This window comes from Pristiophorus japonicus, chromosome 2 (assembly GCF_044704955.1).
Source record: "Pristiophorus japonicus isolate sPriJap1 chromosome 2, sPriJap1.hap1, whole genome shotgun sequence".
Lineage (NCBI taxonomy): Eukaryota > Metazoa > Chordata > Chondrichthyes > Pristiophoridae > Pristiophorus > Pristiophorus japonicus.
The window spans coordinates 196,002,725-196,017,385 of record NC_091978.1 but is presented as its reverse complement, the minus strand read 5'-3'; the positions used below and the strand labels follow the sequence as shown (position 1 = coordinate 196,017,385).

General features: G+C 42.8%; 1 protein-coding gene across 5 annotated transcripts in view; it reads left to right on the top strand.

Annotated features, from left to right (window-relative positions):
* The window catches only part of stim2b (stromal interaction molecule 2b), a 272,216-nt gene that overhangs the window by 54,203 nt on the left and 203,352 nt on the right, over nt 1–14,661 (top strand). For all 5 annotated transcript variants that reach the window (XM_070870611.1, XM_070870621.1, XM_070870631.1 and 2 more), the window contains exon 3: nt 6,704–6,834. In XM_070870611.1, the coding sequence (XP_070726712.1) occupies nt 6,704–6,834 (131 nt within the window). The remainder of the gene's footprint in view (nt 1–6,703; nt 6,835–14,661) is intronic.

The window sequence follows — 14,661 nt, the reverse complement described above, 5'->3', positions numbered from 1 at the left end:
TTCTGCTTTTAATTCGCTCAACAGCCTAGGATGCATTTAATCTGGGCCTGGGGACTTATTTACTTTCAAAGCTGCTAAACCCCTTCATCCTTCCTCTCTCACTATATTTATTTCATCCAGAATATCACACTCCTCCTTGATAGCAGTATTTGCATTGCCCCTTTCCTTTGTGAAAACAGATGCAAAGTATTTGTTAAGAACCCTACCAACATCTTCCGCCTCCACACAAAGATTACCCTCATGGCCTCTAATAGGCCCTACCCTTTCTTTAGTTACCCTCTTACTCTTAATATATTTATAGACCATATTGGGGTTTTACTTAATTTTACTGACCAAGAATTTCTCGTGCTCTCTCTTAGCATTCCTAATATCCTTTTTAATTTTGCCTCTTAACTTTCTATATTTTTCTAAAGATTCTATAGTATTTAGCCATTGATATGTGACATAAGCGTCCCTTTTTTTCTTAATCCTCCCCATAAGTCCCTCGACATCCAGGGGGCTCTAGAATTATTTTTCCAAGCCTTTTTCTTTAAGGCCTGAGCCTGCCAGATCTCCTCCTTGAATGCCTCCCACTGTTCCAACACTGATTTACCCACAAGTAGCTGTTTCCAGTCCACTATGGCCAAATCACTCCTTAACTTAGCAAAATTAGTTTTTCCCCAATTCGGAACTTTTATTCCAGGCCTATTCTTGTCCTTATCCATAACCAACTTGAATCTGACTGAATTATGGTCACTGGCACCCAAGTGCTCTCCCACGAATATCCCTTCAAGCTGCCCAGCTTCATTCTCCAAAACTAAATCCAAGACCGCCCCCTCTTGTGTTGGGCTTGCTACATACTGACTAAAAAAGTTCTCTTGAATGCATTTCAAGAATTCCGCCCCCTCTATATCCTTCACATTAAATTTGTCCCAATCAATATTTGGATAGTTAAAATCCCCTACTGTTGCTACCCTATGATTTTTGGACTTCACAGTAATTTTCCTACATATTTGCTCCTCTATCTCCCTCCCAGTGTTTGGGGGTCTATATTACATGCTCAGCAGTGTGATCGCCCCTTTTTTATTTTTCAATTCGACCCATATGGCCTCATTTGATGATCGAACTAAAATATCATCCCTCCTCACCACTAATAGTTTATTTAATCAATACTGTGACCCACCCTCTTTTTATCCCCCTCTCTCTCATCTGAAAACCCTGTAACCAGGAATGTTGAGCTGCCATACCTGCCCTTCTTTCAGCCATGTCTCAGTAATAGCTATAATATCATGTTCCCAATTGTCAATATTGCTCTCCACTCATCTGCCTTATTCCCTATACTCCTTGCATTGAAGTATATGCCATTTAGCACTGCCAAACTTCCTTGTTGTCTATTTTCAAGCCCTTGTTTCTTCTGTCTTCCAAATTCACTTTCTACTTTTTTGCTTTTCCATTCCAGCTTTACTTCCCTCCCTACTGAATCTATTCTCAGTTTCCTATCCCCCTACCAAGCTAGTTTAAACCCTCCCCAACAGCGAGGATATTAGTTCCGGCTCTGTTGAGGTGCAATCCGTCCGACTTGTACAGGTCTCGCCTCCCCCAGAAACAGTCCCAATGCCTCAGGAATCTAAAGCCCTCCCTCGTGCATCATCCTTCCAACCATGCATTCATCTGTCCTATCCTCCTCTTTGTGTACTCACTAGCATGTGACACTGGTAATTCAGAGATTACTACCTTTTGAGATCCTGCTTTTTAATCTCTCTCCTAGCTCCCTAAAATCTGCCTGCAGAACCTCATCCCTCTTTCTACCTATGTACCGATATGGACCATGACCTCTAGCTGTTCACCCTCTTTCTCCCCCCCACTCCCCCACGAATGCTTCATAGTCGCTCGGTGACATCCTTGACCCTGGCACCAGGGAGGCGACATACCATCCTGGAGTCATGTCTACGGCCGCAGAAATGCCAGTCTGCTCCCCTAATTACCGAGGAGATTTGGTAGGTGTTCAAAATCATCAATGGCTCCGATGGAGTAAATAAGGAGAAACTGTTTGTAGTGGCAGAAGGGTCGGTAGCCAGAGGACACAGGTTAAAGGTGACTGACTAGAGCCGACATAAGGAAACATTTTTTTACGCAGCGAGTTGTTGTGATCTGGAATGCACTGCCTAAAAGGGTGGTGGAAGCCGATTCAATAGTAACATTGAAAAGGGAATTGGATTAATACTTGAAGGGGAAAAATTGGCAGGAGTATGGGGAACGAGCAGGGGAATGGGGCAAATTGGATAGCTGTACCAAAGAACTGGAACAGGCACAATGGGCCGAATGGCCTCCTGTGTTGTATCATTCTGATTATAAAAGAAGGGTTTTACTGAAAAGGAATACTCATTAACTGGATTATATTTTATATGGGTTGGTTTGTTACAGAAATACTCAATCTACTTTCTCATACTTGATAGGAATTTTTTAGAAACGCAGTAAGGAAGTTCTGTAAAAGGAAATGTGTACAAACATTTTTGTAACAGTGAAAAAGCTTTTAGCACTCAAAAGGTTAATGACATTTTTGTTCAAGCAGCTCAAACCAATTTATGCTGAACATAGTTAATCAATTCATACTTGTACTTCACTTTGAGAAAACATCTGAACTCAATAGTTTCTTGTGTAGCACAATTTCGGAATCAAATGTGTTTATGTCTATACAAATATATATACATATTAACTATTGAGGAGAGAAATTAGGTGTATTTGAGCCTCCTGTTAGTGCACCGGAGGTGCTAACGGGGCGCAAGTGGACCAGGCGCGGTGCCCCCAACGACTCCTACTAAATTTGGCGGAAGTTTAGTGGCGGTGCTATGACGTTGCCCCTCGATCTCCTGTACCTGCAGATTATGATGTCATCGCCGTGCGCATCGCCCTGTTGGTGACCAGGACCCTAAATTGGGTTTCGCCCCCTAAAGCTGTGCCGGGATTGGGTGTTGCGGTGGCTTAGCATTCTGAAATATCAACTTTTGAGATCTTGTCCGGGAACTGTCTTAACGCTGCTCCTGCTCTGCCTGCATTAATTCACCGGAAGTGTGGCAGAATCGGTTTACTCATGCAAACAACGTTTCCACCATACCTCCGGTAAAATAATGACAGCAGAGCGGGACCACCTCAGAGATTTCACGGCCCCTCGTGAGTGCATGTCAACAGCATAAACTGTCCATTATTGTGCCCTAAATTGGCAGTCTCACTCAAGATCCATTACTAAAACTGCTTATGAGATGTTCTGCTTCCTCTTTTGTGCTAAATTCTACTTTAAATCCAAGGTTACTGCTCCCATTGAGAGGGAGGCTGTTCCAGCAAATTTCACACTCCTGGACAGAATACCTGCCTACACCCCCTTCCACCATTAACTATTCACACACTCTCTGTCTCTCATTATGCTTCCTATTGTCTCGTGCCGATATCCGTTCTCCCACTTAACCATCTCTTGCTATTTCATTTACTGAGTTTAATTGTGGTTTCTCCCTTCTCCTTCCCCTTGTTTTGTTAATTTGTTAAATGCTGTTCATCAGTAGTATCTTACAGTTCTACTGAATCCATACTCGAAGTGTCATGTCCATTCTCTCCACAGATGCTGTTCAGTGTATCCACCATTTTCTGTTTTTGTTTCAGTTTCTAGCATCTACAATATTTTGCTTTTTCGTTCATATGAAAAACCTTGCTGTCTTAGCTGGTCCATCGCTCGCCTCTAACTTCCACTTGCCTCTCTTCCCTCACAACTACCACCTCTCCTAGAGACCACCTGAGGTAGAGAAAGTCCATCCGGGAGGGCATTGAGCTCTTCGAGTTTCAACACAAAGAGCGTGAAGAGGCCAGGCGCAGGCAGCGGAAGGAGCGTGCGGCAAACCAGCCTCAACGACCCCTTCCCTCGACTAATGTCTGTCCCACCTGTAACAGGGTCTGTGGCTCTCGTATCGGACTGTTCAGCCTTCAAAGAACTCACTTTGGGAGTATGTCTTTCTCGATTCCGAGGGACTGTCTATGATGACTATTTCACTCTTATTACTATAATAATTCTTATTGTGAAATTTCCTTTCTTATTTCTCCTTGCCTACAAATAAGCGATCCCACATTATTATCACAACGTCAAAAGTACATTTGTCCGCATGGTAAGTTCTCATCACTGTATTGCTGTTGTGATGAGGCATAGAGTAGAAGTTCAGAGATCTTGCGCTGGAATGGAGAGAAGATTGGAGGATGATTCACTCGTGTGCAAAGCGAAGTGCAAAACCTAACTAATTTGCGAAAAGAAGTACTCATCAACAACAAAATCTTAATTATTTTCAATAAGCAAATATTTAGCAATTATGAACAGTACAGTAATTGTCTCCTTTGAGTTACATACTTTGCTATAACTAATATAAAGAATATTCCCAGAAATGTGGCAGTACAGGGCTTGATGAAGATCAGAGTGTTGAGAAGCACTTATTCTGCTGACCCCGTTTGTATTCCACTTCTATGCATTTACTTGGGCATCAGAGCCATGGAACTGTCCAGAATAAGTCGAGAGAAGGGAGAATAGAAAGAAATTTAGATCTGTAGGGGAAGATGGGTGCGGAAATTCCCAGTAATGTGATAGATTGGTTACTTGCTAATTAATGTGGTTGTCATGTCTGACGCTATTTCAGATTGTTTAACAAGTGTGATGTGATATCATCATCATAGGCAGTCCCTCAGAATCGAGGAAGACTTGCTTCCACTGTAAAAGTGAGTTCTCAGGTGGCTGTGCAGTCCAATGCGGGAATTACAGTCTCTGTCACAGGTGGGGCAGAGAGTGGTTCAAGGAAAGGGTGGGTGGGGAGTCTGGTTTGCCGCACGCTCCTTCCGCTGTCTACGCTTGATTTCTGCATGCTCTAGGCGACGAGACTCAAGGTGCTCAGTGCCCTCCCGGATGCTTTTCCTCCATTTTGGGCGGTATTGGGCCAGGGATTCCCAGGTGCCGGTGGGGATGTTGCATTTTATTAAGGAGGCTTTGAGGGTGACCTTGAAACGTTTCCTCTGCCCATCTGGGGCTCACTTGCCATGAAGGAGTTCCGAGTAGAGTGCTTGCTTAGGGATTCTCGTGTCGGGCATGCGAACAGTGTGGCCCGCCCAACAGAGCTGGTCGAGCGTGGTCAGTGCTTCAATGCTGGGGATGTTGGCCTGAGCGAGAACACTGACGTTGGTGCGTCTACCCTCCCAGTGGATTTGCAGGATCTTGCGGAGGCAGTGTTGGGTGTTATTTCTCTCGTACTTTGAGGTGTCTGCTGTATGTGGTCCATGTTTCTGAGCCATTAGGAGGATGGGTATCACTACTGCCCTGTAGACCATAAGCTTGGTGCCAGATTTGAAGTAGGCTCCCAAGATATGGAAAATGGTCCAAGTTGTCCAAGGCTGCGCCGTGGATTTTGATGACCGGCGGGGGAAAGGGGGGTGGGGGGGGGCAGTGCTTTGTGGCAGTGATCTTCACTTTAATTGTCTGTGGAATGAAGCATTTGAACTCGCATACAGTCTAGCCCTCTTTTTCAATTATTCATATCCTTTTCAGCACAATATTCCCACTTTGCTGTTATTTATATTGGTTAATTCAAATAATTGAATGATTCAATTTTATTAGTACTAAAACACATCCTTGAATTGTCACAGGTAAACAATTTCAGTGTTTTAATGTGTTTTCTTTGGGTATTAGTCAGTGGAGTGTTGTGCATTGTGGGGATTTAATTAACCGGAAGGAATAGCAATGGTTCATGTGATGCGAAAGATACAATAAGTATTCTTGACTGAAGAAGCAGAGAGTTGTTTAAAAGACAGATGAAACTTAATAGTATTTTCAGTAATTCAGTGAGAGTGCTGCAATGGAATGTGGAACAAATAGACTAAAAAATTGTAAGATTTCTGGAATTTGCAAGTCTTTCAGTTACTGGATAATCATTAGTTAAAACTGAATGCAAAGAACATTGGCTCTGAAATTCTTTGCGGTTTCTCCAGAGTAACAGTGGGAGACTGGTAGAACCCTTGTGGAATTTCAGGGTCCCTTTCTTTATCTATATAAAGATCTTGGAGGTAGATTTTCAACTTGCCACCCAGTTGTAAAACTGGTGTTGTGGATCGGTTGGCCATTATTTAAAAAAAAAACACCCGATTTTAATCTCCGTTGAAATAAATGCATACTTGAAAACTTTTACATTTGTGAGTTCTTGTGGTTATATTTATAGTGGTGACCACCAATGTTCTCTCTAAGCTACCTGGCCGTGCAACATTCCAGGAGTCCTGACCAGCTGGCTTTTCAATGGGAAAAACCGCACACGCGGTATTTTGAATGGGCCATGCGGCCCCCAAAAATTACATGGGACTTGTATAATCTTGTCATGCTCGAAACACAAACCCCCATCCAGTAGAAGTGTTGTAATAGAAGGATGTAATTACAGTGCAGCAAGTTTACATAGGCTGTTTCTATTATAAATGTGGATATAAAAATGTATAATGGAAATACATGGACAGAATGAATGACTTTAAAATAGGAACTGAATTACAGGTGTGAGTCCTGGTCTTCTACCTTCTAACCACGCTTCACCTGAAGACTACATTTGATCTTGACTCCTAATGTGCAGCACCATGGGAAATCGATTAGCATCGAAATAATCTTACAACCTGTATCTCTTACTTTAAGGTCATGTTCTAACCTCTAACCCTTTAATTATAGATAACTGCACGACATTGAACCCAGCGTGCCTGAATGAGGATGATCGATACTGCCTTGAGGCTATTCGAATGATACACAAACAGATGGACGATGACGATGATGGGGATGTTGATGTAGAGGAGAGTCATGAGGTAAACTAACATTTTAAATATGGAATACTTTTAAAGCCATCATTGCTGAGTTTGTGTAACTTGTATGTTTCATATTCCATTTGTAAACATTTCATTTCCTTTTGATTAAACATGCAAAATTTAGCTTAGGCTGTTAAACCATCAAGGCTGATTTGGCTAACTTGGAAATTCATAGTCCTTAGAAAAGACTTGTTTCTTGATGACCTTGTGGATAATTGCAATGCTTGGTGTGGTGCTGTGTCATGCATACCAGAAAGTTAGCTGATTTCAGCCAGGGACATGGTAACTTTATAATTGGCCTCAGTGTCCCCAGGCAAGGAAGGGGAAAAATCCTGCTGCAGCTCACTGCGGAATGAATCCAAGGGTACGTGTTCAGTAAAGACAGGTTCGAGCTTGGCACTGATGCTCTCCAAAGTCAACGAGCCTTTTTTCATATTTATTGTTCAAAAACAACCAATCAAATTAATGAAACAATTTTGGTCAAACTTCTTTCAGTGATCATGTTGCTTTTGAAACCATTGACTCTAGATGTATAAAAAATAATTTTGTAACATAATAACAGACACAGAATTTTCAAAAGATATCACTAAATTTAGCCATAAACCTACTTGTTTTATCTTGGAAATTCTCATAACTTTTCTCCACATAGCCCGGCTCATTTCTCGAGCACAGTGCTCAAGTTCTATTAGTAGTATTTAACTGGGCTTTCCTGCTAGAATTTCTTGGGCTCTGAGCATACTTCACTTTGCACCATGTGACAACTAGGAGGATGCCATATTTATAAATCACAAGCGTAGCAAAATCTATTTATTTCCTGATGAAATAAATAAATGATGTGAAAGTGTTCACTCATCCGGCCTTTTGAAAAAAAAATAAAATAAAAATTAAAAATTCTGGCGGTTTCAGAAACAAATAAAGTCAGGCTACCTTGCAGGAAAATTGACCAGGCAATATTTAGCTTTGCAACAAAGATCTTGTCTGGGTGTCTTTTGGGACATTCTGAATAATAACTGCAATGGAGGTTGTTTTAACTTGGTGTGTGAATGCATTGACTGACCTACATTGGTGAGCAATCTAAGTTTGCTTTTTAAGTTAATATGTACCTGAAGGAAAACTATAAAAGTCATGAACTATTTATCTATTTTTAATAGAGATCTCACTTCCTGTTGTCCACAGCCTCTATCTCACTTCCTCTCAGTTTCTAGCTCCGTACTCCTTATGGCTTCCCAGTCTCGACCCATGCAGATCTACTCCAGATCTATCCCCCTCTGAACAGTAATAATAATAAAATAGGAGATCAACTATATTATATAGTTATATATCACTATTATATAGTTGATCTCCTATTGCATTACACATGGGCGTCAAGACCAAGTGCAGTGTTCCGGTCAAGCGGAGTTGGGGTAGGGCTAATGGGACCAGATGGGGGAGTTAGGGAGAGGGACCAGTGGGGGCAGGGAGGATGGGATGGAGGATGGAGCAGAGGGATGGCGATGAGAATGGAAGCGAGGTGAGGGAGGAACGGGATGTCACAGGACCCCAATAGATTAACAAGGCTCCTGTTATTTTAACTTAGCTACTGCCCTGTTTCTGCTGGGCGGAGGGAGTTAAAATTGCTCCCCAAGTGGTCAGAGCACGAAAAGGGGAGAGTATCAAGTGTAGAGAAAAAGTGAGAGTGAGTCTTGGAGAGAGAAAGGAATAGAAAATGTGCAACAGCCACACACAGTATCGGACATATAAAAGAAAGAGAGAGTGTTACATCGACAGAAACTGACAGGCATACACGAGAGAAAAGATAGAAACAAGGAAAGACTTGCAAAAAGGGAGAGTCCGAGACAAACCCAGAGGTACGATATGATCATGAAATGTGTGAAGAGAGAGACAGAAAGGGTGAAAGACATACAGAAAGTGGGTTTTATGCTATAATGCTCATGTCCCTGTAAAACTGCATATTCTCCAGATCAATGTGACCTAAAACCTGCTCATGAGGAATATTTTCATTTGTTTATACTCCGCATGCTACAGGTAAATTACTGACCATACTGTTTGGTAAAAGAAAGCAGAGATGCTTGTAAGACTTTTTACACAGAAAAACTTTGACCTGTTCTTCCTTGTATCACCTGGGAGTGCTTTTATCGTCAGTTCTTTTTCTCCTGCTGTCACCATTAGTTGCATTATGTTTATGATGTCTCAAGAGAACACTTTTGGCCCAATAAATATTTTTCTGAAGTTTAATATTTTTTTAGCTGGGTTCACTGACCTATTGAATGCAAATATCAACAGTTATGAATGGTACATTCGAATCTATTAACATAATTTCAACATTAATTAGTGCAAAATCCTTACAAGTTGCCAAAAAAGACATATGGGTTGTCCTCTTTTCAAACTTCTAGACCCAGCATTTGGAACTGCTCTCAAACGTTTCTTGTGGGAATAGGTCCACTTCAGATAAAATAGGTCACTAAAGCACCTGGTGTTCATTGATTGCAGCTGTGTCTGGAGGTAGAAATAAATATCAGTTTGTTGGTGTATAGTAATACAGGCAACTCTCAACTATCCGGGTCCCTTGGGGATTGGGCTATGCCGGGTAAACTATTTCTCCATTAGAGCGAGTTGACATTGCACAGTATTTATTCATTGAAGTTTTAACTTTATAATCAGCTACAAACAGTAACAAGGCAGTTCAGTATAGACATTACCAGTATGCATGCAGGTGGCCTCGAGGAGGAGATTGTCTAGCTCCGGGGTTCCGGAGCGCGCTGCCTTCCCGAGCCGAAAGGACTCCGAACACACCGGCCCGATGCCTTCCCGAGCCGAAAGGACTCCGACGTCAGCGGTGGCTGCGAGAGACAGCGGCTGCAGCAGCGCGCACATGGAATTTCAAATGCTGTTACAATGGTTTCCCGTTGCATCCGTGTGCGGATAATCGAGAGTTGCCTGTATTGTTATAAGTCTCCATACAGTCAGAAAAAGACTCGGGTGGGCTGTACTATACTCAGGCAACCATTACCTTTGCTCTAAACTCATTAATGCCAACAAATCCCTAACTCTTTGAATGGAGATTGGTAAAGGAAGGAGGTCGGACAACACTGTGCCCTCTGCATGCCAGCAGCAGAAATTTAAACTTTGAGACCTTTTTCAATATGATTATATAATTTACCAGATTAAATCAGCTGTGGATTCCATTTTATATTTATACCGACATTTTCATTAAATTTCCAATCAATGGAATTTCACTCCCTTAGTTTGAAAAAAACATTGACCGAAACACTTTTTTCCCCTTCAATTCTCCCCTCACCTTTTCTGAAGGCACTGACTCTTGCAAGGGTTTGGCTCCACAGATGTCAGCAGCGCTCTGATATCCAAATGGCCAAAGAAAGTTATTGTTGTTAGGCTTTTTAACTATGGAGGGCATCGCAGCTGATTCCAATGCTGTTCTCACCAGATTGTCATGCATGGGCAACTCCCAGCAGGATCGATGAATAGCAATCAGAACTGGGAACCCTGACCTTTTCATTTTCTCTAGTCCCAAAGTTCTGAACTCACTCTGAATCCAATTGTAACACCCCAGCTGTTACCCATGCTGAAATCCACAGATTCATCGTTAATTGTAAATCAAATCTGGTGCCTTCCCAATCTGCATTGCCAGCTCATCGGTCTGTGCTGTGTGACCAATGGCTTGGAGATCACAAGAATGGTACAGAATGACTTCAGTTATCAATATTCCTGCTCGTCACCTCCCTCCCATATAATACTGGGCACTTGTGTGGGCCTAAATGCAATGCACGATGATTCTGCATACTGGGAAACTGTATCCTGCTGAGACACTAGATTGCTTCATCACTTTAACATGTATTTTTGGTGTTTCACTATTGTTCTTAGCTGCAAGACTACAAAGTCACGTTTTGAGTCTGAGTCCCTTGCATCCGCAAAATGATGTTTGCCTATCTTGCTGAGAATTTAAAAATAAATACAAAGGTTGCCTTTGAGAATGCAAGTGCAGCAGTATTTTTAAGATTGCATCCTGCAAAGCAACTACTCAATAAGTTGGTTAATAAGGGGTAAAACTGGTTGGAGACCTGGAAAGGTAAAGTTGGTTAATAACATAACAGTTACTCACTGTATTCTCAATGACCTCCATACTGTAACTTTAATTATTTGAGATTTTAAAGCACCAAATTTGATTTGACTCCCTTCATTTTTCATATATATATTTTATATATTTTCAATGGGCTCAATGTTTTCCAGTGATTTGTGCTGTTTTTTTGGCCTAAATTTAAAAAATCCAAGTTTCCTCAAAGATTGTGCGCCAGCTACCATCTGTGGGATTATAACTGAGTCAGAATCCCCCCCTAGTTATGATTTTTTTTTTAGGTTTTTTTTTTGCGTCAGATGTAACCTGATGTCTGCGCCAGTTTTTCACAATTATGCAAATTTGGTCAACTTGCATTTCTCCCAGGACGACGTATGTGACCACTGTCAAAAAACCTTCTGGGCACTTAAAAACCAGCGCACATCAAAAAATCTGTGCAGAAAGACGCCATTATTTTTAGGCAAAGTTTTGGAGGGATTCAAGAACACATAAATATGTATCATCAAGCTTAAATTTTTCGAACTGAAAACACAGAAAATGGAAGTTACATGCAATTCTTTAAGTTTGGATTAAAAAAAAAAGTGCCACGCTACCACCGAACGTCTCCAAACTGGGCTCGAGGGTTGGCCGGCAGAATTGGTCCCATGCCCAGACACTGGCTCGGGGCTCCACTTGAAAAGAAGCCGGTGTGGTGGGTGGGTGTGGAAGCCGAACTGAAGGGATGAGAACCCTTATACTATGCAGCAAGCAGCAACAAATGAAGCCGGGGGGGTGCGGGTTCCGATCTAATCAAGCCCATTGCTCATGCTCAGACCTGGGTGTGGTCCATACTCGGGTGACGACCTTTGTGTGTGTGAGAGAGAGAGAGAGAGAGACAACAAAGCAGCTTGTCCTGCCTGGCATTTTGAGCTTCTTGCAACGGTACAATTTAATCATGGGGGCAATACTGACAATGCCAGACCTCGTGCAAGCCTTCTGTGTGACGGTGCTGCGGAGGAGACAATTGATTCGACGTCATATGGGATGATGGGTAGGAGGCCTTTACTTACATCGGGTATATCGAGACAGGCGTTCATACCTGCACCTGAGTGATGCAGACTGTGTCCGAAGACTGTGTTTCCGCAAAGAAGTTGTAAGTGAGATCTGTGAGTTAGTAAAAGCAGACCTGCAACCTAGAAGCGTCAGGAGGACTGCTTTGTCAGTTGAAGTAAAGGTTACAGCTGCACTTTCATTCTATGCATCTGGATCGTTCCAGGCCACAACTGGGGATGTGTGCGCCATTTCTCAACATGTAACACATATCTGCATTCGGTAGGTGACTGCTGCACTATATGCCCGGAGGAATGACTACATAAAGTTCCCCATCACTGCCCAGGCAATGTGTGAAAGGGCTGTGGGCTTCTCCAGGATTGCTTGCTTCCCAAAGGTACAGGCTGCATTGATTGTACCCACATTGCCTTGTGAGCACTTTGAGGATTCAGAGATGTACAGGAACAGAAAAGGCTTCCACTCCATTAATGTGTAACTCGTGTGTGACGACATGCGTCACAAATTGTCAGTTGATGCAAAATACCCTGATGCGTTCATCCTACGCGAGCGCTATATCTGCCATGTTTCAGCAGCAGCCAGAGGGTAGAGTTAGCTACTGGGAGACAAAGGGGATGGTCTCGCCACCTGGCTCATGATGCCCCTATGCGTAACCCGGGCGGAAGCTGACCGGGAATACATGTTGCACATTGCGACGCGCAGCATAATAGAGAGGACCATTGGCATCTTGAAACAGCTGCATAACTTAGCCATCACGAGGCAACAGCAGCTGGTGGTTGAAGACCCACCTGAGGTGAGAATGGCTGATGATGAGGACAAAGATGCAGATGACGAGGAGGAGGACAAGGCAGCCATGCAACTGCCTGAACCCGGAGCACGACGACGGCGGAGGAGGCCGGGCCGTCGTGCCCCTTTAACGATTGCATGAACCTTGCGCCAGCAGCTCATCCGTGAATGCTTTGCTGCCTGAAGGCTCAGCGGCAACTATTCCAAATGGACATGTTTACTGTTTGGACATGTTCCATAATGTTGTGTTGTGTTTTAATGGAACCAATAATGGAAATGATTCTTTGTTAGTTGAAAAAGTTGTGTTAATGGAAATTATTCAGTTATAATTTAAAATACATTTTATTCAAAAGTTTAACAAACATGTGTTTGTACTTAACTTTAATAAAACATTGGCCCAGAAATCCCTGTTGGCTACTTCCCACGAGCGATCAGCTAAAAAAGGGAAAAAAGATGCGCACTTACCAGAACCTGCTGCGCCCACGAGCGATCCCAGTCCTGAGGCCTCCTCTCTCTGCGCGTCGGAGCGTGTGTCCACATGATGTCCGCAGAGCTGGAGCTGCATTCACATGGCTCTGGGCAGCCAATCCAGGTAAAGTATTTTCTCATTCATAATAATGGGAACTCCGTAAGTTGGAGTTCCCATTATTATGATTGAGAAACCCCCCCCTCCCCCCAAACACTCAAAACACTAAAATAAAATAGAAAAAAAACACCACATATTTAACATTAATTTAAATTAGTTATTTATGTCTTGTATAAAAAAATATATATTTTCCCAATTTTTAAAAAAGTTTTTTAAATTATGGTTTAAAATAAACTTGCTGTAGTGAGGAGGGTTTTTAACAATAAAATGTGTTTTAAAAATGTTATTATGTTTTTGTGTGTTTTAAAACTTATGTCTGTATCAGGCGCAAGAGTTTTCAGGACATTTTCTGGGCAAGTAATGGGTAAATACCGCAATCTTGCCCGTGAGAATGTCCTCGCTCCTGAGATGCGGAGGATCTGTCAAGCCAGAAACTTGACCGATGGGAAAATTTCAGCGCTTGCGCATTGTGCTCTGAAAACAGTCTTTTGCGATGCCTTCCTGAGTCCGTACGCACTCCGTACGGAGCCGGGGAGGCCGGGATTTCTGGGCCATTCTTGTATCAAACTTTAAAGTTTTCAATTAAGCTCATTTACAAACTTTAACATCACTTACAAACTTTTAAACTTGTAAATTTACATAACTTACAAAAAACTTTTAATTTGAGAACAGTTACAACAGTAACAACAATAATAGTAACAACAACAATAACAGCAGCAGCAAAGAAAGGCTGCACCCATCGCTCCTCCACCTTATTCTAAGACTGCCCGCTGCGCTTGGTCTTGTTGATTCCACCCCTGCCCGCAGTGTTTCTTGGGTTGGTACCAAGCTTATTCTTTCGAACATCTCTGGTAATGCGCACTTCTTGATTTGGGTGGGGGGGGGTGCGGGGGCGGCAGCTGGTAATGTGGAAGGCCCTTCTTGGGCCTCTTCAGAGGCTGGTATGGTGATTGGAGTGGGAGTGGCAGTTGATTCTATCAATGGGCATGGGGTCTGGGCGTGTTTCCTCTTTGCAGCAGCTAACTCCAAAAATTCCCTCCCTCATGTGCCCTGACAGTGTTTCAACCACCTCCAACATTCCCTCCGTCATTGTCGCCACCAGTGTCTCGGCTACCTGTGACATGCCCTCCCTTATGTTGAGCAACAGTGTTTCAACTACCTGCAACATTCCCTCCCTCATATGCCCTGACTGTGTGTCATCTACCTGAGACCTTCCCTCCCTCGTTCCCAGACAGTGTTCCCATTTCTCGTGAGAGTGTTGTTACTTCTCCCGACAGTCCCGATACCTCATCACCCACCCTACTGATGGTGTCCA